General features: G+C 37.8%; 1 protein-coding gene across 4 annotated transcripts in view; it reads left to right on the forward strand.

Annotated features, from left to right (window-relative positions):
• Positions 1–26104, forward strand: part of IL1RAPL1 (interleukin 1 receptor accessory protein like 1) — a 757591-nt gene that overhangs the window by 61279 nt on the left and 670208 nt on the right. For all 4 annotated transcript variants that reach the window (XM_027449029.3, XM_072027434.1, XM_072027437.1 and 1 more), the window contains one exon: positions 24285–24390. In XM_027449029.3, coding sequence (XP_027304830.1) covers positions 24309–24390 — 82 coding nt within the window. In that variant the 5' untranslated portion in view covers positions 24285–24308. The remainder of the gene's footprint in view (positions 1–24284; positions 24391–26104) is intronic.

The following is a 26104-nucleotide window of genomic DNA, read 5'->3' on the forward strand; positions in this document are numbered from 1 at the left end:
ATCTTCACCTAAATAATACTCATCATTTTAATGGATATGATATTGAACTCTAATGGACTTTAAAGCTTCAGTAAATATCATAGACCTACAAGAACCATTTGAGAGAGATTATTTACACCTACCCAATTATTTTATTTCTATTTTTCTTTTTAAAGAAGTTAGGTATGGTTATTGAATAGCATATTAAACGGCATAGAATTTAAAAGAGTGGATTAAAAGGTCATTGTCAAACCTGAGCATTTGTGGAATGGACCCCACAATCTTTGAAATGCAAATGAAAAAAAAAATGAACGTTTAACAAAGTATATCTTTCAGATACGCATTAATATTTTACATCTTTTATTTTACATCTTTTTATTTTATTTTATTTATTTTATTTTATTTTATTTTATTTTATTTTATTTTATTTTATTTTATTTTATTTTATTTTATTTTATTTTATTTTATTTTGGTGTGGGGAGGGGAATGGATTGTGCTTTGTTTTGTTCTTGTACTATTTAAGCCAGTTTTTTGAAGCTAACTATCTTGTCTTTTAATGAAAAAAAAAAATAAAATCAGGAAACAACACTAATAGTCTTCAACTTGTTTCTCACCTTTACTCCAGATATATCTCTTCCCAGCTTCCTGGACTCCAGTCACCTTGCCACACCTTACACTCCATTTCCTCAATGAGGCAATGGGAAGTGCAGAAGGTGGTGAGCTCCATATTTATCACTCAGGTCCTCTAGCATGTTTCTCCACCAACTGCAGGCGGTTGTACCTGTTCAGGCACCCTCTGTTGTATCTTCACTTACATGTCTTCCTACTGTCTTCAAGATTGAAGGTTGGCCAGGGTGATTTCCTTTAGTGTCAAGATGCCAAGACTGGTGTCTGTTCAACTGGCTTCATATTCATCACATTGTATCTGATGTTGCAGTCCTTCCTGTCAGTGCTTGAAAGGGGAATGGATAGGAAAGACAGTTCTGAGAATATAATTTTACCAAGTTTCTACCAAGAAAAAGTGCAATAAAATATAAATCTCAGAGTATCAGCATATTCAGTGAGGATCAAATTACACACAATGGTATGCTATGCAGGCTGTATATATACTCCCATTACATACAGAAAATAAATATTTAAAAATATAATGTAGTACAGAAGCACAGGGTACTTGGAAAGAGTGGTAGAAGAACTTTAAATACTTGATTCTGTATTTCCTGATGTAGATTTTCTTGCCTGTATACAAGACAGAAGAATAGTTATGGTTTCCAAGCTGACCTATGATGAGTATATTCTTTTTGACAGGATCTTACCCTTTTGGTCCACTTGTATTTAATCAGTATTTCATAGTGCAGGATGATTGCTTTTCAGTAACAGCTGGGGCACATGCTACTGGAGATATCAGTCTGGGAATTGAAAGGGTTGGGGAGAACAGAAACAATTCCATTTTATATAAACAGTTTCCAAGTCAGGTAGCCAGAAAATGACTACAGAAGAGAACTGCTAGACTAGGAGCTGGGAAACATCTCTTTATTTACAAAATTAATTAAAAAATTAACAGAAACGTGTGTACAATTTACATTTTCTTGTCTCCTTGGGATGATATGCACAGAGAGAAGAAAACAAATATTTCTGTTCAAATTCCTATGTAAATGAAAGAAAAGGGAATGCATTCAAGCAATTTGCTGTATTGCCTTCTGTAGATGAATCGAGACTTGTACCTAACCTAGCAGAATGCATTATCTGGAGGTCAGTCACCAAAGAGGTGTTGATGGAACATCCCAACTGCTCTACCAGACCATAATCTGACTGCGCATCCTCACACCCACTTTAGTGTATGCAGAGGGTGGTTTTGACTATTTTTGTTCTGCTGCAGGAGATAAAGACATAATGGTTGTCTTTGGAAAAAGGAGTGAACAAAACCAGATTGGTCTAGAAATTATTTATGTTTGAAATGAGCAGCTATTGTTAGTGTTGCCATAGAGATTATACCTTTAAAAGACTAGCATTTCCTCTCTGTATTGCATTCTTTTGTATATAATCCTGTGGGGGGAAAATAATTAAATAAGAATGTTGTGATTCTGACTAATCTCTCTTGCTCCTGTTATTAGATTAGATTTCTCCAATCTCATCCTTCTGCTACAGCCTTTGAAAGAGTACACAGCTGTCAGTATACATGTTAGACAATTTCTATGTTGGAAGATTATTTTCCCCTTTTATGAGAAGCTGTGTATCTTTTAAACATCAGAGATGTGCTGCCAAGTATACTTCACAGCATGAAGATAAATAATGCCATTAAACTAGAAAACCTTTTAATGATTGCTGGCTACTCAGTGGGTTTAGCAATTTAGAATAACGCTTCCTTACAAAAATCACTACAGTTATTGAAACTTCTAAGCACAGCAATCATTTCAAGACAAAGTGGTTGTATTCTTTTACAAAGTGGGTCATTGGTGATTTTCTGAAAGCTTGCCTTGGTAATTTTTGTATTCTTTTTAACAAGAGGAAATATAGAATGTGAGATGGATTGTAAAAATAGCATAAAATTATTTTAATTTATCTGGGACTATATTAGAATAATGCATGCTGTAGAGGTTATTCTTAATTCCAATGAGGACAGCTGCTATGAGTTGACAAATATATACTTTGTGAAACCCACCACTCTGCACTTCGTAATGGTTAAGGATCAGAGAAAAAGGACATAGCTTCTCCACTATATCCAGTCAAACCTTACTTCAGAGTTTCTTTGTTCACTCTGGTTTCTACTGTCTATTATGTCTTTTATTACTGAGTATCAGTGAAAAGAAAGACTCTAGCATTTATGTCATGCTTCTTTTTTATACCTATATAGTAAATATTGTCTATTTAAAACAGCCAGATATATATCCGCTCTATAGATGGAGAGATATTCAGTAAATCTTAAAACACAGGAAAACCTTTTAAGGACATAGAGAAACAGAAAAGGAAAAGACACTCAATGCAAAAATTAATAACTGATGGGTTCATATGTAAAATTTAACAAGAAATTAAAACTACATCCTTCTGTGATCCCACAGATGAAACCGAGTTCACCATTTCATTTTCATTTGAACAGGGAATAAAAGGTTAAAAAGAAACTTTATTATTATTATTATTATTATAAATGTAGAACATATTTCTGAAAGAGAGGTCAGAGATTGGTGATTTAACATGTATCTAAAAATCCTCTTCCATCTACAGAAGAGAATATGTACTCAAAGCTATGCTAGGCATAAAAGATAAGTTCAGAGTGCATTCTTGCAGATATGATAGCACAGCCTGCGGGGAATGATGCACTGTAATGAAGATTCCTTACATGGCTCAACACATCCTTTCCCTTATGTCCCTAGTAGATCTGACAGATGACATCTTTTTGTTATTTATCTTCTTTTCCTTCCACATGTACTTTCTTTTCTAAAATCTAAGCAAGATTGGGTAATTCTTTTTTTTGTAGTCATTAATTTATCAGAATACTTAATCTTGAAATACATTAGTGTTTAATTAAAACTTTGTATAATATATTCCCACTCTTGTCCACTCTTTTGTAGCACTCAGAAATTGTTAGGCTAGTATTAAACACTAAATTCATGTTTACTCCAGCACTTCCTAAAATTATATATGCAATTGTAAACAAAGCAGCTGGATTTTTTTCACTCTTTCATAAATATTCAATTTAGTTGAATTCTTAAAGGGATTGTTGCAAGCAGCATTATAGCAGAATTATTAAGGATTTTCCAATTTACCAATAACCCATAGAAGTCATATACCTAAAGACTGAACCACCTGACAGCTCGCAAATGTTTTTTGCTTTGATCTTTTCTAATTTAGACTCCTTTCTAATTTCAACACCTATATTACTCTTTTTTTTTTCTTCTTAAGAATAAGTGATTATTATTATTACTATTATTATTATTGTAAATGTATTTTTCTATGAAAGTGAGGTGCCAAGTAGGCTTTTAAAGAAGTGTTTACCTCATTGATTTTTTGCCTCAAGTTCTAAAGGCATATGACACTGCATGGGAAGACTAAAAATATTCTGCCATGGTGTACAATCTCTATGAATGCTAATTATTAATAAGCCTTCATAATATTCAATAAGCATGAAACTGGTAACTTTTATTTTATTTATTTTATTTTATTTTATTTTTATTTTTCCTTCATTAACTGTTTTGTTTGTTTGTTTGTTTGCTATCAGGAATTAGTTTCAAGTCTGCTCTTTGTGTTCTGGATAGAGGCTACTACTCATAATAAACAAGAGTATATGCAACCCATATAGGAATGATATTTTTTAATATTAAATCCTAACCATTATGGATATAGTTATATTTATTGGAAGCATTATTCAGCAGTGAAGCAATGAGCTAGGAAACATTTAGACTTTCAGAAAAACAACAAGGTGTACAGGTGATATTTTCAGACCTTTATTTCCTTCTCAAATTCCTGATTTGAAGGAAGGGACTTGGAAAACAGGTACATTTGAAAATATCTTAATTCCAAAAGGTAATTATGCCAAGAAAATCAAAGGAGTTATTGATCATTAAATCAATTTACTTCTGTCCCTGTATCCAAAGTGGGTGACTGTTTTCTGATGGAGTTTATGCAGTCTTCAGAGACTTGGGTAAGCATGAAGATTATAAGAATAAAACAGGATTTTTAATCTTGTCGGAAGCACTTTAAAAAAGGGTGAGGAAAAGCAATAAGAGAGATCTATCAGTCCTTAAGATGATCTCTTGTATTCTAAGCGGTGACATGATTAAAGTGAGATATAATATTCTGAGTCATTAACTCATATTTTTGGTGGGGCAACTGAGAAGGTGATACTTTTAAGTTATCTGGCTCCTGGTCTTGCCTGTTTTAGTAATCAAACTGTGCTGAGAGTAGGATTACAAACTGAAGCCCTTTTGTTTCAGACAATATTACACAAGCATCATCTGTTCTTAGGGAGATAGTCAACCAGGGAACAGTCATCAAAAGATAGCATGATGTTTTTGCCACATTCAAGCCTGTAAAAACTGTTCTGCTGAAAACAGAATGGTCCCTTCCCATTTTATTTTAAGCTACACTAGCAGCTGCTATAATACATAAAACAGCTAAATGATTCCATAACAGTATTAATGAATTTAAATTAGAGCTGCAGTCTGCTCTTCTGCAGTCCAAAATTTCAACTAACGGGTGTGTGCACAGTCTACAGTATGAGAGCAAGTCATCCCTTTTACCTATAAAACTCCCACTGACAATTACACATATTCACAAAAAGAGTAGAATTAACCTTTGTTGGGAATACTGTACAACAAATCAGTTAAACTACCAACAATCAGAGGGAGAACCTAGTTTGCTGTAATACCGATATTCTCACAGTGGGAAGACAAAATTATTAGTAGATTGGTGTCAATGATAAACCATAGAAGATAATAAATAAAAAGACCTGAGTTGTTTGCAAAAATCAGAACTAATCTTTACTGATAACAGGTTTGCGGTGGCAGAAAACACCCAGGATAAAACATTCAGTGCAAATCTTACCTACTATTGAACTGACATATTGAACTGGATGCCCTTAGCATGCAAGCTGCATATGTTCAGTATACTTATCCTATGCAAAGCTTCCATTTCATATGGGGAATTTAGAGGAAGAGATTTATGAAATACTCCGGCTAAGGCAAACCTAATGCAATGAAAACTTGTATGTTTTAACTTTTATACATAAATAATAATTTAGTCTTGACCCTTTTGTTGTAATTATTTCAGTATAGGAATTATTCCATTAAATTATTCCAGTAAGGTGTTTGTAGTTTATTGGCTTTGTAAGGGAGTTTACAATACTTTCACAATGCTTTTACAATAGTAGCAATCTTAAATACGTCATAAAATATTTTTTCCATCTAAATATGTTTATGGGCATAAGCAAACAATTAATTGTTAAAGGTCTTGCTGAAACCACTCAAATTAAATAGTTATTTAAAAGAAAAAAATAAATCAGTGAAGAAATTCAGTAAAGAAATCTGACTTTGAGAATCATTCTCATTGGATTCTGATTCATACATACCACTATAAAATGTCATTAAGCTATATATTTTGAAAAATACTTTTTCTCATCTACTTACAAAGTGGAAAAGCCTCAGACTAGTTAAACTAAGATTATTTAATTCGTTTAACAATGGAATAATTAAGCATACCCTTAAATCTAAGTCACTTTGTTCACTCAGTCCAAATACAATCTTTTCACGTGGGAAACTGCATTTCACAAATGCTAGAAGTTTGGGGAAAGCTCTTTTTTATGTAGGTGGTCTAGGTCTTTCAAAAAGATGAATATGTTGTTCTGTTCCAGGGTGACTGTTTTGTCTGGAGCTAACAGCTTCTTGTTTGTGAACTATATAGACAGTTAATTGCTACTTTGTATCACAGGATATTCAGTCTGCCAGAATTAACAAATGTATTGCACACTAACCTTACTCACTTTGCTGACTCAAAGCTATACTCAGACATTGCAATAAGTTAAGTTAGCAACATGTAAGAATGTCATCATAAACTGTGTAGCTGTGAATTAAGCCAAGGGTTCGGTGACAGTCCAGGCAGACCTAAGTGCCAATGTCTGTATCTATACTGACCTAGTTCCATCTCATCTTTCCCTCCTGCATTTTCTGACATTTCCTTGAAGATTTCTTGTTCACAGCAAAAGTGAATAGCACTCTTGCACAGCTCAGTGAAATGTATGGTAAATGTTGGCACAAAGTGTGGAGGAGGCAAAAATGGGAATAGAACTACAAAGAAGGTATTTTTCAACTGTAGAATCAAGTGAGGAAAATTTAAGAAGTAAATTCAACAGAAACTTTGGGCCTCCTCAACCTGTTTGAGAGACAAACGTCTAATACAGTAAGCATAGGAACATATGTATGCTATAATCTTGATGTTAGTTCTGACTTGTTTTACCTTAACAAATCAATCTTTCAATACCTACGACAAGCTAAGTGAAATTTCTTTTGGTGGACACGGGTTATTCTGTACAGTTTCATCATATTAAGTCTCTATGCTTCAAACCTCATGAATGTGAGTGGTATGCTTCTACCATGCCTTCTATCACATGTAAGCCACTTCATTTGAAGTGTGATGTTGTTACCTGGCTTTCTTGCCTTCCACCCTCTCTTTAAACCTTTCTGCAAAGCTTCTTCATTACTTACCACACCATCACATTTACCTCATTTGCATCAGATGGAGATTTGTTGTGCCTTTGGGGATGCACCAATATGGCAGTGAAGACATATTTTCAAGTGTTTAGAACTTCTTAACTAGCACAAAAGGGAATCAGAGGCAAAGGGTGATGGAGCAATACATCTTTTTAGGACTCCTGCTTAACTGTGCAGGTCCCACAGCTGTGCCTCCAGATTCTATCTGCACCTCCTCTGATTCTGCTGTATTCATCCCTACATTGTCCTTTCTCTTAGCCTTTGAAGGTTCTATACTTTTGGAGGGCAGAGAGCGGATGTCCTTGTCTTCGAAAGAGCAATTTTAAACTCTTCCTTGGGGGAACGCTGTCATTTGGAGCACGTCTGCAGACAGATATGGGAGAAAATATGTCTTCTATGGAATGTAGTTAACACTTTTATTCTTCTAGCTCCTGAGCAGTGCTTTCACTCTTCAGTATAAGGATATACTCACACTGTCTTGAAAGGGCTGTTGGTACAACTCCTATCTCATCTTATGGAGCATGACTGAGGACAAAGTAAAAATCACCTGAGAAATAAGGACCATATCAATCCACTAAATCAAATTGAACTTTGGAAATAGATATTTCTCAATGGGCACACCCATCTACAGTTTATAGTGGATGTTTATCTAGAAGCATCCATTATCTAATGTTTTCATGTGTTTTGAAAATATTAACTCTTGTAGAGTAGTGAACTGGATTGTGAACTTCCATAGCATGTTGGTGTTGTTCTAAAAAGCCTTAAACATAAGATTTTACTGAGGTATATCTACACTATGAGCAGGTTTGCATAGTGATGTTTGTCCAGATTTATGCAGAAATCTACCAGCTGACTTGTATTCATATTCCTGTGCACTGGCCCATCGAGTATCCGCCTGTCCACCAGTACTGAATGCCAGCTCCAGGCACCGTCACTGTGACTGGGGTGGGGGTCAGCTTCCCAGACATGCTGAGGGGTGGCTGTGGCCAGGACCAAACCATGGCTTGTGGGAGCTACTTCAAGGTATGGCCCTATTGCAGGGCCTGGCCTGAGCTACAGCTGCCACTCACTGCCTGAGCCCTGCACAGCCCATCCATGTCTACTTCCAAGCTTCGTACACCCATGGGCCCACATGTCCTTGCCTCTGACCTCAGCCTAGCCCTTTCTCCAGGGAGGTGCCGGGGGCTGGAACTGCTCAAGTCGCCCCCAGCTGCCCTGTCTGGCATGGTGGGATGGCTGGCTGTCAGGCCCTGCCCTGAGCCCTGCAAGGGAACCCCCATAGTCTTGGCCTCAGGGAGCTGCTGCCCTCACATGTGTGGTATGTTCAATCAAAACAGAAGATGCTGTTTCACACAAATTTACTTGATGCTTTTAAGACTGTTTTGATGTTCCTTACCCATTTACTGTATTACATATGCCTCTAGCCCTTGTGTCACCCATGAAACTGAGAAGGAGAAAACAGTAATTTTAGTCTGAACAAAAGCTGGGATACTTGCTTCCTTACTGAAACAACTGCATTTTCCTGTTTTAGCTCTGCCTTGATCAGGCACTTTTGAAAAAAAAAGAAGAAATAAGTTGTCCTTTCTGCAAAATGGTGATAAATTTTTGTGCACAAGGCAGACTTTTTATTAGTTGTATGAGCCACTTTACATAAACAATTGAGAACCTTGGGGAAAAAAAATAAATCACTGTGAATTCAATTAAGGTCTTGCAGTTGTATGAGCATCAGGGTTGAAGTGACCAACATAAGCCATTATCTCTCAGTAAGTAGGAGGCATACTTTCTTCATATACCCCTGGACTTTCAGGACAAAACAATTAGTGCTGACAAGCCCTAAAATCAGTAGCATTGAAAGGTGTGTATTTGGCCCACCTGAACCGAACATATTTAGAATACTGAACATGTTTAGAACTAATACATGCTTACAAATAAATAACTTTAAATTAAAGGTTTTATTATAAGGGTAGACACCTCCATTTCTTTGGGAGTTGTCTTCTGTTCATGTTAACATGTGTTTCAGTAAAGTTTTTGGACATTATAATCATTGAGAATGTATTCAAGAAAGCCTAAAACTTGTAAACAGTGTAAAACTAAGAGAATTACCTTTCCTGACTAAATAGATATACATCAAAGACAAAATTATCATTATCACATATTTATGTGTTTTAAATATTGTAGAGTATATCAAATATTTTGAAATACTGTATGTGCTGAAAAAAATCCATATATTCTATAAAGTTTTATGATGATCTGACAGAAGATGAAGAAAACAAAGGATGCTAAAGATGAAGAAACTAGAGGATGCTAAACTCTTCTCATTTTCCTTGTTCTGAAAGCAGATGACCTGATTCACATGGGACTGAAACACATTTTATTAAACATTTGTTTTAAAAATTGAAGTTTGAGCTAGCTGATTGATACAAAATGATAGCAAAAACCTCAACAGTATCTGAGTGATTATATATAATAGCCCTAAATGCTTCTTGGTGAGTATCTAATACTTGTTATGTTTGAGCTGTGCTAATAAGCTGTACTTGCTTAAACTTTTGCTAACGTCAGAATTCTCTTATTATGCTTGTCTGAATTGACAGCTTATTTGCACACAATTACTAATAATATATGCAGAGGAAACAGAAATGATTTCTTTCTTAAATGTACAAAGGTCAGTAAAGAATGCACTCTATGCCTTTTTCTTTGTAATGATTGCAATTACTATGCATTGCATTGTAATGTGTGTAAAATTATGAGTATGACATATGGGGCAATGAACTATAGGCCATGGCTAGGTATAAGTATCAAGTTACTGCATTTAATTCAGCAAGGTACAAGGGTTTTATACTTACACCTTTTGCTTAAAATGGATCTAATGCAGACCTGCACCCTGATTTTTTCCATTCTTCCTGCATTCTCTCCAGCATGGCTAAGGTTGGAAGTTATTGTGGGGGCATCAAGCATGATGGCCTTAAAGGTTTTCTTTTTTATACACATATTTCTCTAGTATCTGTAATAGCCCTTATCAATACCCCATCGTTATAACCAATTAAAAGTTAAGCAAGATTTGTGTAGTATAAAAAATCACTGCTTGTGAAATAATTTTAACTTGCATATGCATCCACTTCTATTCTATATGTATGTAAGCACAATAACTATGAACAATCAGGAGACAGAAATAGAAAGATGACTATCACTTGTGGATCTGCTGTTGCTTCTGCAGCTACCCAGAAAACAGAGCCTTCGCAGTTCATTGTCTGAGGCTGGGATGGCTGCTATTAGACAATGAGAGGTCACATTCTTTCTTAATATGCATGGGTGGAGTAGGTGTTTGAATTCAGAATCCTGTGGAAATAACATAAGCATCAACAATTGATGCATTTATTTTTAGAATGCACCCCAAATCTTCTATTGTAGACATTTATTTTTTGAAGAACCAAAGCCTCAGCAGTGGTATTCTGATACAGATTTTGTATATATTATTATATATATTGTATATTATAATGTATATGACTATATACATGTAGTCATATAGTATTCAGCTAGTAGCATGAATTCATGGACAAATGCATTTATGCTCAGTTTTGAATTCTGTGGAAAATAGATGCATTTCTACTGAGCTTTTAAAACTTCCAGAGGGCTTTCACAATATGAGCTGATAAAGTTTTATGGAATGCTCTATTTTTATGATGAGAATCATTCTGCCCTGTACAACAGGGTGGAAATTAACTGAATAGTTTTGAATGAGCCACCCATAAACATTTGCTGCATTTATTTTATGTGATAACATTTTACTCAGTGCAAACTACTCCTTTGAAAGTACACAATATGTATATGTGTTAGAGTTAGAGTAAATGGGAGTATTATTTTGTAAGTCTTCTTGATCTGAAGAATTTTACCCCCATTTCCCTAATCACTCATCCAATTATTTTGATGACAGCAATCTCTATCATTTCTGGGGAAAACAAGGCCCTGTGCATATAAATTCAGGAGCCTGAAAAAAAAAAGCAAAAAGAGACAAATTGTGGTCTCGTAGTTAAAGTGCTTCTTCAGGAAAAGATTCCTGTCTCATCTTCCGTGTTTTTTTTTTTTTTTTTTTTTTTTCTATTATACATATCATCCATTTTAAGTCAAAAGGGTTTGAATTAAGGGTTTTAATTAGGGGTTTGGAACCCCAAGTCTGATCCACCACAATCTGCTTCTCAGTCTCTTCAGTCTCTTACTGATCTATGAGCATTTGAAATCCCAGCTCTTTCCCATGACATACCTCTACCCCCGAAAGGGGTAGAGGCATGTCATGGTGGTAGGCAGTGCTCCTAATTTCCAGAGGAAAGTTATTTTTGAGAGGTTTTTTTTTTCATCATTATTCTGAAAGAAATATTTTGAAGGACACTGTAATAATATCTGCAGTTATGAAAATTGTTAGAGGTATAAAGAATGTACTGCAATTACAGTGTAATTAATACACAGCCTGTGACCTAGATATGTATAAATCTTTGCATGATTTATATTTTCCTTTTTATAATCTGAAATTAATTTTAGAAGGCTTTGGAACAGCCATTGTTACCATCAGGATATTGCAGTTTTAAGTTTGTATATCATATATTCATGGTTAAACATTGATTGTACTACATTGGTACAGGAAATTCTGTCTCAAGACAGTGTCAAATCAAAAACTGCAGCTATTAAAAAGCAGCACTGTTCAGCGGCATGTAAAAGTTGTAATTGGGTAGGGCAATAACACCCCTTTTCCGACCTTGGATCTCAGTACAGTTTTATAAAGCCATAGGTCTCCTACTGTCTTTCCACATAAGCAATGAAATTTTCTTTAACATCAGGAATATTAGGTAGCTGGTTGGTGCAAGGGCAATTGAGTTAAGACTGAGCAGAGTTTTGCTAACAAATTAGATGTGCTAGCACATGCTTTTCAAAAATTAGCCAAACAAAGCAACAAGAGCAACAAGGAAAATGAAGTTGGAATAAAAGAATGTCATTCCAAACTGAATGATGGGCCTGGGCAGTTTCAAAGTTATCTTGTTGAGCGCAGATAAACACTTTCCAGGAGGAAGTTTTAGCATTACTTTCAACATTTTCTTTCAGCCTTCTGCTCCTTCAGTAATAAAGGAATTATGAAATTATGATGTGACTGTCAGTCTTGTACACAACCTCGTTCACAATAATAAAGGTGCAGATCAGAGCAGAAAGAACTGCTCCATTTCTATACCACTGTTGCAGAAAAACAAACAAACACACACACACACACAAAAAATGAGAACTCCCCAAGTCATGTTAGGTGGTCCTACTTGTCAAAAAGAATTGTCATGTAGACATAACAAATTTTAGTTATATCTATTCTTGAAGTTTTCACCCTACAACTTTAATAAGCTGCAAAGCTATATATTTTAATTATAGATCATCAATCCTTTACAAAACAATTTAATGATAACCCCTGTAGGAGTTCTTATTTTTTCAGTTGTTGTACACAAGATCTGTATCTGATTGGTAAAGCTGATGGCCTTTTTCATGGAATCATAGAATCATAGAATGGCTTGCGTTGGAAGGGTCCTTGAAGATTATCTAACTCCAGCCTCCCTGCCATAGTCTGGGATGTCACACTTCAGATCACATTGCTCAGGACCTCATCTGACCTGGTCTTGAACACTTCCAGAGACAAGGCATCCACAACCTCTCTAGGCTACCTGTTCCAGTGCCTCACCACCCTCTGAGTGAAGAATTTCCTCCTAACCTCTAATCTAAATCTCCTCTCTTTTAGTTTAAAACCATTCCCCATTGTAATTATCCGATTGAATCATAGAATCATAGAATCATAGAATATCCTGAGTTGGAAGGGACCCTTAAGGATCATCAAGTCCAACTCTTGACACCACACAGGTCTACCCAAGTTCAGACCATGTGACTAAGTGCACAGTCCAATCTCTTCTTAAATTCAGTCAGGCTCGGTGCAGTGACCACTTCCCTGGGGAGCCTGTTCCAGTGTGCAACCACTCTCTCTGTGAAGAACCCCCTCCTGATGTCCAGCCTAAACTTCCCCTGCCTCAGCTTAACCCCGTTCCCGCGGGTCCTGTCGCTGGTGTTAATGGAGAAAAGGTCTCCTGCCTCTCGACACCCCCTTACGAGGAAGTTGTAGACTGCGATGAGGTCTCCCCTCAGCCTCCTCTTCTCCAGGCTGAACAGGCCCAGTGCCCTCAGCCGTTCCTCGTACGTCTTCCCCTCCAGGCCTTTCACCATCTTCGTAGCCCTCCTCTGGACACTCTCCAACAGTTTCATGTCCTTTTTATACTGTGGTGCCCAGAACTGCACACAGTACTCGAGGTGAGGCCGCACCAGCGCAGAGTAGAGCGGGACAATCACCTCCCTCGACCTACTAGCGATGCCGTGCTTGATGCACCCCAGGACACGGTTGGCCCTCCTGGCTGCCAGGGCACACTGCCGGCTCATATTCAACTTGCTGTCTACCACGACCCCCAGATCCCTCTCTTCTAGGCTGCTCTCCAGCGTCTCATCGCCCAGTCTGTACGTGCAGCCAGGGTTTCCCCGTCCCAGGTGCAGGACCCGGCACTTGCTCTTATTGAACTTCATGCGGTTGGCTATCGCCCAGCTCTCCAACCTATCCAGATCCCTCTGCAAGGCCTTTCCACCCTCATTCAAGTCCACAACTCCTCCAAGTTTGGTGAGAGCTAAGAGTCACTCTCCATCTTTTTTTTTAAAGTACTGAAAAACCACAATGAGGTCACCCCTCCCCTTGATTATCTTTTGGCCTTCCTCTGGACCCATTCTAACAGACCCACATTCTTCTTTTGCTGGGGGCTCCAGACCTGGATGCAGCACTCCAAGTGGGGACTCACAAGGGCAGAGTAGAGGGGAACAGTCAACTCCCTCCACTTGTTGGCCACTCTTCTGTTGATGTAGCCCAGGATGCAGATAGCCTTATGGGCTGCAAGCACACTCTGCTGGCTCATGTTGAGCTTTTTGTCCACCAGAACCCCAAGTCCTCTGCAGGGCTGTACTCAATGAGTTCTTCTCCCAGTCTGTATTCATGTCTGAGATTGCCCCAACCAGGGAGCAGTACCTTGCACTTGGACTTGTCGAACCTCATTAGGTTTGCCTCATTAGGAAGCAAGTAGCCACTGGAGAATACACTTGTTCTGGGACTTCAGACCCTCTTGCACAGAAGGTGCCAGGCTGCAGTAAGGGTTGTCTGCCCCCCTGCTATGGGAAGCCAGGCCCCAGGGGCAGTCACATGGCATCTGAATGTGGGGGGTGGTCTGCCTACAGCCCCTGGCATGGTAAGCAGAGGGCCAGGACAGGAGCCAGGCTTCAGGAAGGGGTTGGGGAGGACCCAGCAGAGACTGGGCAGCCCCAGAAGCACTCTCAGGGTGTGATATCAGGTTATCAAAACTTGGTTTGGACAAGCATACAGGATTTGGCAGTTAGCCCACAAAAGTGAAGGAGTAAATGGAACACCTGCTTCTTCCTCTTCACAACCCTGAAAATACAAAGTAAGCTCATATACTATGAAATGTAATGTAAATTAGAGACCTAACTTCTAATATGACAGAGTAGAATAAGCATTAAATTAGAAACAGGTTGTACATTAAGGTCTAAGATTGCACTGTATTAGTAAGATAATATCACAAGGATCAACTGTGAAAAAAAGGAATATATGTAGCCTACATAACATAAAAGACAATCGTTAATGTTAGTGCTATGTAAACCAATAGTCTCAGTGATTGTGAAGGATTTTATTATCAAGCAAGCAAATGTTACATCAGAATATCCAGTGGAGCTTCATTCTCCTTATCCTTCTGTCCCTCTTCAATTCAACAGAAAATGTCTCTGTAATTACTGAATCATATGGGAAGTATTATTTAGAGAATTTTTGGAATTAAATAATTCCCAAAATGCTCATTGTTAGTCAAAGTAACTAGAGTCTTCTGTCATAAAGTCTGAGGAACATCACAGTTATTTTACCAAGAATTTATTCAAAAAAAAAAAAAATAAATAAATAAAAGATCAAGAAGACTAAATGTTTTAAGAAAAAAAAAAAAAGTAGTTTTAGCCTGAGTTAAACTCAAAATTATGCTGAAAGTTCTTCGCTAATTCTAAGTTACATCTTACAAATTTATTTATCAAACAACTTATATTCATAAGTAACTGTTACTCTTTGCTAATTAGAAAAGAGTAGAAAACTAACCATATAGGGACCTACAGTATTTTAGCTTTTTTTCTACTGTTAGTTTTTTGCAGATAGCTAGTAGTTGAAAATTTGCCTTATCACAGAATCACAGAATTTCTAGGTTGGAAGAGACCTCAAGATCAAGTCCAACCTCTGACCTCTGACCTAACACTAACAGTCCTCCACTAAACCATATCCCTAAGCTCTACATCTAAACGTCTTTTAAAGACCTCCAGGGATGGTGACTCCACCGCTTCCCTGGGCAACCCATTCCAATGTGTAACAACCCTTTCGGTAAAGAAGTTCTTCCTAACATCCAACCTAAAACTCCCCTGGCACAACTTTAGCCCATTCCCCCTCGTCCTGTCACCAGGCACATGGGAGAATAGACCAACCCCCACCTTGCTAGAGCCTCCTTTAAGGTATCTGTAAAGAGCAATAAGGTCACTCCTGAGCCTCCTCTTCTCCAGGCTGAACAATCCCAGCTCCCTCAGCCGCTCCTCTTAGGACTTCTTCTCCAGACCCCTCACCAGCTTCGTCACCCTTCTCTGGTCTCGCTCAAGCACCTCAATGTCCTTCTTGTAGCGAGGGGCCCAAAACTGAACACAGTACTCGAGGTGCGGCCTCACCAGAACCGAGTACAAGGGGACGACCACTTCCTTAGCCCTGCTGGCCACACTGCTTCTTATACAAGCCAGGATGCTATTGGCCTTCTTGGTCACCTGAGCACACTGCTGGCTCATATTCAGCCGACTATCCACTAATACTCCCAGGTCCTTCTCTGCCAAGCAGCTTTCCAACCACTCATCTCCCAGCCTGTAGCTCTGCTTGGGGTTATTGCGCCCCAGGTGCAGGACCCAGCACTTGGACTTGATGAACTTCATACAGTTGACTTCAGCCCATTGGTCCAGCCTATCCAGATCCTCCTGCAGAGCCTTCCTACCCTTGAGAAGATTGACACACGCACCTAACTTGGTGTCATCTGCAAACTTACTGAGGGTGTACTCAATGCCCTCGTCCAGATCATCGATGAAGATATTAAAGAGGACCGGCCCCAGCACCGAGCCCTGGGGAATGCCACTAGTGACTGGCCTCCAGCTGGATTTGACTCCATTCACCACAACTCTTTGGGTCTGGCTATCCAGCCAGGTTTTAACCCAACGATGCATACGCCAGTCCAAGCCAAGAGCAGCCAGTTTCTTGAGGAGAATGCTGTGGGAAACGGTGTCAAAAGCCTTGCTTAAGTCAAGGTAGACCACATCCACAGCCTTTCCCTCATCCACCAAGTGTGTCACTTTGTCATAGAAGGAGATCAGGTTTGTCAAGCAGGACCTGCCTTTCATAAACCCATGCTGACTGGGCCTGATCACCTGCTTGCCCTGCAAGTGCCATGTGATGATTCTCAACATAATCTGCTCCATGAGCTTCCCTGGCACTGTGGTCAAACTGACAGGCCTATTGTTCCCCGGGTCTGCCCTACGCCCCTTCTTGTAGATGGGCGTCACGTTTGCTAGCCGCCAGTTGACTGGAACCTCCCCCAATAGCCAGGACTGCTGATAAATGATGGATAGGGGCTTGGCCAGCTCCTCTGCCAGTTCTCTCAGTACCCTTGTGTGGATCCCATCCGGCCCCATCGACTTGTACATCCAAGTGCTGTAGCAGGTCACCAAACATTTCCTTGTGGATTATGACGGCCACATTCTGCTCCCCATCCCCTTCCACCAGCTCAGGGTACTGGGTATCCAGAGAACAACCGGTATTGCCGCTAAAGACTGAGGCAAAGAAGGCATTGAGCACCTCCGCCTTTTCCTCATCTCTTGTAACTAAGTTTCCCCCCGCATCCAGTAAAGGATGGAGATTCTCCTTAGTCCTCCATTTTGTGTTGACGTATTTGTAAAAAGATTTTTTGTTGTCTTTAATGGCAGTAGCCAGATTGAGCTCCAGATGAGCTTTGGCCTTTCTAATTTTGTCCCTGTACAGCCTTGTAACATCCTTATAGTCCTCCTCAGTGGCCTGCCTTTTTTTCCAAAGTTTATAAACCCTTTTTTTTCTTTTTATTATGTAGAAAAAAGTTTGAATTCCATAAATACATACAGTGAATATACTTAGCAGACAATGGTTTTTATTTTAACTTCATTGTAAATATTTTGGGAGCTCGATTAGTTGCCTGAAAACACATCCAATTAGAATTATCCAATAAAATTATATTTTATATTAAAACTTTCTTTTGTCAGTCTTTGCAGAGGTGGAATTTTGGACTGATACAAGAACAAGAAATAACTATTCAGTTCCCAAAAGCAAAGCTACACAGTGTTAAAGGAACTAACAAAAGAACAGATAGTGAAGTTTAGATATCTCACAGGAAAGGAACATGCCATAAATGCCATAATAGGTGGAAGACTGGTTACACATGCAGAATGATTTGGAAGAAGGGCTTTTTTTTTTTTTTTTTTTTTCTTTTTCTTTTCAGGACGGTATTTCAAGTTAGTTTTCTTTGAATCTTTCCTCTTCATCTATCTTGACATATTTAAGGACATAAAAAGGGAGAAATTGTTTCTTTATATCTTTCTGGGGCTTGCAACTAGTTTCTTATGAATGCCTGATTATGAAAATCTTATTGATGCTCTTTTTTTCTTAGACTTTGGAAAGTATTTGTACAACCTGTTGCTTTTGAAGCAGGTGTATGTTCCTCTAACTAACATTTTAAATGTTGTTAAGGCTCTCCTGTTTCATGACACTTGTAGAAAATCATGACAATGAATCGAGATTCGCTTGTGAACTCACACTGATTCTAATTTTACCCTTTCTTTGCAATTTACAAAAAGCAATTACTTTTAAGCTGTTTAAGTTGTATTCTGAATGTAACAAAGGTACTATACTATATTTTGTAAGTGCATGTGCTTCATACTTTGTGAGATCTAATGACACGCTGTTCAGGGATTTAAAAGGAACTGTCACTTAAAAAGAGACTGTTACTGAATAGGCATTGAGGTTTTATTTTTATTTATTTATTTATTTATTTTTCTGATGTATTTAGGTGTGGTATTTCTTTGCAATTTTGTTTCTTTTCATAATTTATCAGGGACAAGTTTGTGCCTTATTCCACAATACCAGCACCAAAGAAAGAAACTTCCATCACTTCACTCAGTTGTTGCTTTCCAAGAGAGGAAACTGAAAACTGTGAGGTTTTCACTTATGTTTAAAGACTTTTCTGCCACATGAAAATACACATTTAAATGAAGAGTTAGTTTTGTTTTCCTGTCTGCCTGCCTGCCTGCCTTCCTTAAAGCGAACTAATCTTATTAGCTAACTTAGCACTTTCATGACAAACTAACCCCATAGTTCAAGGTGCAGGACAGTTTCCTAAAGAAAGATTATGTAAAGAAAGAATCCTTCTTTCCTTATGCTTATAATGAAAGTACATTTCAAGAGATGTATAGATCGACAGAGAAGTGGGAACCACTATGACAATAGACAATATTGGTTAAATTGATAAGACGTTCAGAAAACCACATTACTACAGAAGAGCTGTGAAGTATTTTTCAGGGACAAGGTCCTGCTTTTTCTTCCTTTCCTTCCTTCCTTCCTTCCTTCCTTCCTTCCTTCCTTCCTTCCTTCCTTCCTTCCTTCCTTCCTTCCTTCCTTCCTTCCTTCCTTCCTTCCTTCCTTCCTTCCTTCCTTCCTTCCTTCCTTCCTTCCTTCCCTCCTTCCTTCCTTTCTCCCTCCCTCCCTCCCTCCCTTCCTCCCTCCCTCCCTCCCTCCCTCCCTCCCTCCGTCCCTCCCTCCCCCCCCCCCCCTTTGGAGGGGATTTGATGGAAGATAATGAAGTAGTTTAGAACATGTTTAATGAAGTAGTTTAGAACATTTTAAAAGAATATCCTTCACAGTTAGAAAGGCAGCACAGGAATCAAAAATGGTTTTCAGCTAATTACCTCATGGACGCTAGCTAGCATATAGACTAACACTGAGATACAAACCCTTGAAGTTATTGCTAGGGACTGAGCCAACAGAAAGTTTTCTACTTCAATTAAGTGTAATTCAGATTTTGGGAAAGACCCAAAATGAACATAAGTAAAATTAGGAAAAGAGATTTTTCTTTTCAATTTGCCTCCCTTATCAGGAATTTCTTTACTGTGGTTAATTTTATTTCTGCTGAGCTGTTTTGGGGAGCATGTGTGTAAGTGTATGCATTTTCCTTACAGTGAGTATTTATAACAAGTAAGAAAAAAAATCTTGCTTGGCATTTCCCCAATGAACATTAATGTTGAGATACAGCTGTATTTCTATTTCTGCCTCAAGTGGAAACTAAGATACTCAATGCAGCTGCCAGAGGCTTCCTATGTCATTTTTGTGTGAAGCAATAACATTCTCTATTAAAAAGACCTTTTGAAAATTATTTTCATACCTAGTTAAAATTTGCATGAAATATATTGATCTAGAAACATTCAACATGTTTTTGATAGTTATTCATGCAAATAAACAACCCACTACTATATTTCAGTTCTTGCTATCATATAAAGAAGAAGGCAATTAAAAATCCCTGATTTTAAAATATTTTGTTATTCTACTATTCATCTGAAAAGTCAAGTATCCTCATAGCCGAAGAATTTGTAAAATATGCTGGCATTGATACAACTTGAGACACAGCAATGAATTTTGTTTCTACCATACATTGTATTAGCTTCCTGCAAGAGGTAACTGAAAACCAGAAAAAAAAAAGAAAAAAAGAAAAAATAAGAAAAAATTAAAAAGGACTTTTTTTTTTTGATGCATACATTACCTGTATATCTGCTTATTGTTTACAGAAACAGCAGACATGCTATTTCCATTTAATCATGAAATAATATATATATATATTAAATTACTACCTATATTTAAAAAGTACCTGTTTTAGTAAAAAAAAACAAAAAAAAAAAACAAAAAAAAACACAAAACAAACAAACAAAAAGAACAGACCAAAACAACAATAAAATAACTGCTGAAGGAAGGCTTTTTCCAGTTCATGAGATATCACACTGAAGTTAGTGTTAAGAATTTTGCTTTTCAGAATTATGCCTTTTATTTTGTTTTTCAGTTAAAAAAATAACAATGTATTTCAGCATCTAGGCCTCAGACATACTCATTACATTAGAGAAGGAATTTTCTGTGGATTTGTTTTAAGATCCTCTTGAGATGTTTCTTTTTGATTTCCTTTTGACCTGCTTATTGGCTTTGCAACTGATTTCAATAGGTGACAATTTGTAGACTGCTCAATTGCTGCGGCATTCGCCTGGGACATCTGCTCTGAGTCAGTCATGAGAATGATGTGAGCCAGATTCCCCAGTCTCACAATGTACAAAGGCATAAAGCAGCGACTCCTCTACAGTGATCTTTAACTTACCGTCTTTTCTTTGAGTTTTTAATTTTTTTTATAATACGAGGAAGAAAAAAAAAAAAGCTTCTCCTGCTTTCAGGAAAAGGTGTGGAAACATAAGATAAATGTTGGTAAGCTCTGGGGAGAGAACTTATGAGGCGAGAGAGGCCCATATGCTGGCACTGAGGTGGCTCGAGACAGCCAAGGGAGCCACCAGGACCCAGCAGTCCTCGTGAGAGACAGCAGCGGCAGTGGTGGGCCATTTAAATTGGGCATCACCACCATTTTGTAGACACTCGCAGAGGCAGCCAGCCCCTGACTGTCTAGAAGCAATCCCTAGGGAGTGCTGCAAACAGGACTTGCTTGGCAGTTAGCACTGGCAGTTCAGAGAGGGGCAGGCATGGAGGAGTGCAGGGAGGATCCTTTCCTCCCTTTTCCGCCTCCGTCTTCTCTGGGAGCTCTGCCTCTTACAACTTATAATTTTAGCAAGGAAGCTACTGTAGACAGAACTAGCGAGTCTGCTGTTTTGCCATGGTTGCGCCCTGGCAGAAGGTTGTTGTCAAGAAAAGTGTGGAGACACAGACAGAGGCCCCACACAAACATACGACTGCACAGGTCTCTGGTTGCAGAGAGTGCCAGAGCCTGGCCCTTGCAGTACAGGGTGACAAAGACAACACCTGCGTCAGATGCGACCAGATGAATGATTTATACAGCCTCGTGGCTTAGGTTCTTCCTAAAGGAAGAGGTGGAGAGGCTGAAGAACATCAAGGAGAGTGAGAGGGAGATAGATTGGTGAAGCCAATCCCTACCAGCCTTCAGGCTTAGGCAGCCAGCAGAGGCTCCATAAGAAACACATCACGCCCTACCGCCTTGCGAGCAGGTAATAGGAGGGGACCAGCAGGCAGACAGAGTTCCTGCTACAGTGAACCCCTCTTTTCCTCTCCCCCTAACAACAATGATGATGAACTGGGGGGCAGGGGCAATGGCAAAAGGTTCCTGCTTGGTGTTACAAACATAGTATGTCCACCTGCCTGGTGATTCCCCTACCTCTCCAGCTGTCCCAGCAAGACAGGTACACTGATCTGCGAGGACAACTGGACAATGGTGAGGGTGATGGTTCTTCCTACTTGGAGGTGTCACCAAAGTCTAATCAGACAACCCAATGCATTAAAAACTCCTCAGTAAAGAGTAAAAGATGGGTCATTGTCATTGGTGACTTGCTGCTGAAGGGAGATGAAGGCTCAGTATGCAGACCAGACCTGCTACACAGGGAGGTCTGCTGCCTCCTGGGGTCCTGGGTTAAAGATGTAAGGAAGAAACTTCCTTCGATAGTATGGCCCTCAGATTATTATCCTCTTTTGCTGTTTCAGATAGGCATTGATGAAATAGGAAGAACTCCTCTAAGGACTATGAAGAAGGACTTCAGAGCCTTGGGGAGACTAGTCAAGGGTTCAGGAGCAGAAGTCGTGTTCTCTCTATCCCTCCGGTTACAGGAAATAATGAGGGACTGGACCTGATGAACCAGCGGATTAATAATTGGCTCTGAGTCTGGTGTCACCGGCAGGGGTTTGGGTTTTTTGACCTTCAGTCAATTTACATGAGACCAAGCCTACTGACAACAGACAGGAATAGCTTTTCCATCAGCAGAAAAGGGTTTTAGGATGGGAGTTGGTAGGGTTCACTGAGAGCTTTAAATTAGTGCAGGAGTGCCAGAGTTTGCTAACAGCCAGTGAATAAGCAAATGTGTGACTGCCTGTGTGCATCTCTATATAAATGTCAGTATCAAAATTAGATATCAAACTGCTGTTTTCAAACTGTATTCTCTTACTCCTTCATCTTTAATGAAGCCATAATCATGAATGAAGTAAGTTTGCACTTAGTTCTCAAATACCTTGAAATGTAAAACTTGAAGAAGGATTCTTCAAGAATCATTAAGTGATTCTTCCCATAATGTGCTCTTTTACATCCCCCCTATTTTTTATTTTAACCTGTTCTCTTCTGAAGTAAAGATATTTTAAGATACTGCTTTCAGAAATATCTTGGGTACAGAGTAACTTGACTGCCAATGAAAGAGCAAAAGATTCAAAGTCTCTTTTGAAATCAAAGCTCATATCATGTGGTTTATTTTGAAAATGTTACCAGTTGCTGTAAAGTGCTGTGATCAGCAGAGGTCGATATCAAGACCACATTGGTTTCTTTTGGTCTTTGTTTATAATATTAATGAACTATTGATCACAGCCCTTTCTTTCATTATATAACTCTTTTTGCATAAAATACTATCCTGAGTACAGATAATAGACTATGCCATCTAGGTTGACTAATCAGAGGCAGCTTTGTCCCCCATTCCGTCTTTTAACACATTGAAATGTGGGTTGTTAGTCCTATCAACCATTGAAAAACAAAGCTGGAACACTATCATGACTAGATTACACTCTTATACCCTCTGAGTTATATAGGAAATTAACAAAACATGTACTCCCCATTTTCATCTGCTGCTTATACTGCTTCATCCCCCAAGAACATGAGCAATAGAAATAGAAACCTTTGTTCCTGTCTTAGAGGTGAAGGCTGAGCTACAACCTGTGATCTATCCATCTCCTATCCTAATAACATTCACTTCACATTTGCTGCAGTGAATATGTTTGACTGATCTTGCTCATGGGATTTCAGCTCATATAAAAGGAAATTACAGGAGTCTCTGCTGGTTCCTCTGGTGGGCTGTTAATGTTCCCTTTTCACTATTCCTAAGAAAATGACCAGATTTGTGTTTAATTGCTTGTTTCACTGTGAATCTTGTGCTCAATCTCTGGAATAAATGAATGTGGAAAGAAAAAAAAAGAAAAAAGAAACAAGGAAAAAGGAAAAAGGAGAACGGAGAAAGGAGAAAGGAGAAAGGAAAGGAAAGGAAAGGAAAGGAAAGGAAAGGAAAGGAAAGGAAAGGAAAGGAAAGGAAAGGAAAGGAAAGGAAAGGAAAGGAAAGGAAAGGAAAGGAAAGGAAAGGAAAGGAAAGGAAAGGAAAGGAAAGGAAAGGAAAGGAAAGGAAAGGAAAGGAAAGGAAAGGAAAGAAAAGAAAAGAAAAGAAAAGAAAAGAAAAGAAAAGAAAAGAAAAGAAAAGAAAAGAAAAGAAAAGAAAAGAAAAGGAGTATTTTATTATATTATTAATATAATAATAATTTTAGGGAAAAATGATTCAAAGAAATAATATGATTTTTCAGGTTTAATACAAAGATCACACTTTTTCATAGGATAAATTGATCAATAATGATCCAGGAGATCTGTTACGTGGATTTAACAGGAACCCAATGAATTTTCAATATGCAGACAAAATTAGAACTCAGGCTCCTGGTTTAAATGTAGTGCATCCATGTGTTTGCTTTAAGGTGATTTCAATTTATTTATTTATTTGTTTATTTTAGCAGTGATATATCATGTTGGTGGGTTAAGCTGCTCACAAAAAAAAAATAAAATCTAAATTTCTACAGTGACAGTATTTTGTATAATTGCTTGCTGCAATGTTTTTTTTCAGTACCGGTATAAAACCAGTATTTTCTTTTTTGAACTCTAGGGAGCAGCTGTGGAAAGATAGAAGATGAAAGCTCCCATTCCAAATTTGATTCTCTTGTATGCTACTCTAACTCAGAGCTTGAAGGTTGTGACCAAAAGAGGATCAGGTAAGTAAATCTTTATCTCTGTGGTTATGATATATGTTTTAGGGAAAAAAAAAAATAAAATCTTAAAATTTACAAATACATAATAAGATATTGTTATGATGGTTTGAAATATAGTTAAGAGGATTTCGAACTTTGCGTCAAAAAAGTTGGTAGCTTCTATATATTTTTATCGTGTGATGTGAACTTGATGGAAAAAAGAAAATGTTAAATACTACAGATATGTAGTGTAAAAACAATATAACAATTGATCTGTTAAAGGAGAATGTTTTTTTCCCCATCTTATCCCCAGGAATTAAAAGACTTGGCTTACTTAAAAGACCTTGTTGCAGCCAGTGTCTTTAATATAAGCTACTGAATTTATCTTTTTGACTATATATTTTATGGTGAAGGATCTCTTGGTTATGCAATTCATGCAGTTTTCATTTAGGCTACGGATTTTTGTAATACGTAGATCACGTATATATACGTGATACATATAAGTGATACGTATGTATACGTATATATGTATATACAAATAATAGATCACGTATTTTTTTCATGGTTTTAGTAACCTTGGAAAGTGAACAGGAAAAGAGATTTTTAAAAGGACTACCTGATACATGGTTGAAGAGCAAATGATTGATAGTTGATGCAGCAAATATAGGTGTTTTTTTTTTTTTTTTCAGAAACCTAGCAGAGGTGGTATGTTTGCCCATCATCTTTCATAATGTTATTATAGATTGCTTATCTTCATATGTAAATAAAGGGAACTTCAATAGTAAGATTGTGTGTTTTTCAGTACATTCTTTGTCATCTTGAAATTCTTTTTTTTCCCCCTTTTTCACTTTTCATTGGATAACGAAAAATTTATAGGATAACATTTCTGCAAGTTCCTATTTTGCTCAATGGGACTAAGGAAAACTAAATCCTTAAGGACTGATCCCATGTTGAGAGAATTAATTAATTAGGTTTGTTTTTACTAGTTATTTTCCTTTTGGCATTGGAGTGCTTTAGGTGTCTTTTGTTGTACTATTTTAGAATTCTGGCCCTGATTTCATTTTTTTTTTTTTTTTTCCCCGCCTTTAATCTGTTTCCAGATGGAGTTGTCTGCTAGTAATACTAGTAATTGTAACACTAGTAATTCCTCTTAAGTGATGCTTAGGCAGGGCACAGATCTTTCTATATTTCGGGCAATGGTTTAAATATTTTGTGTTTTGAATGGATTATACTTGAAACAACATTATGAAATGGGTTCTCTCTTCAATAGTTTAGTGACTAGAAATGTAGACTGAAGGAAGGTAAATAAGGAATACCACTCTAATTGTAAATTATTCCTCAACCAAAACTTGAGATTAAAATATAAACTCAAGAAGACTGGCTATTACTTAGTATGTGAAGAAAACTGGCTTTTACTTAGTATGTAAAGAGCCAAGGACTTGGTGATGGTTGATGTGTTTGCAGTATGATGTCTGCCTAGACTGATACCACAGATATATTTTGAATTTGCTTGCACGAGTTTTTTCCATTTGATTACAGTTTAGTACTTGTGAACTTTAGGTTGAGGCCTCAATCCAAATTTAGTTTAAATATTTTTGATCCTCTTAAAGTAACTTTTACAATGATATCCATTTTTAAGGAGCCAAAAAAACTAGCCAGCTTTCTATTTAAATGTTATAATAATACAAACCCAGGTTGTCTTTGCATTCTATTTCATCAGTTTTGTCTGTATTCTCTT

The sequence above is a fragment of the Anas platyrhynchos genome, chromosome 1 (genome assembly GCF_047663525.1).
Source record: "Anas platyrhynchos isolate ZD024472 breed Pekin duck chromosome 1, IASCAAS_PekinDuck_T2T, whole genome shotgun sequence".
Taxonomy (NCBI): Eukaryota; Metazoa; Chordata; class Aves; order Anseriformes; family Anatidae; genus Anas; species Anas platyrhynchos.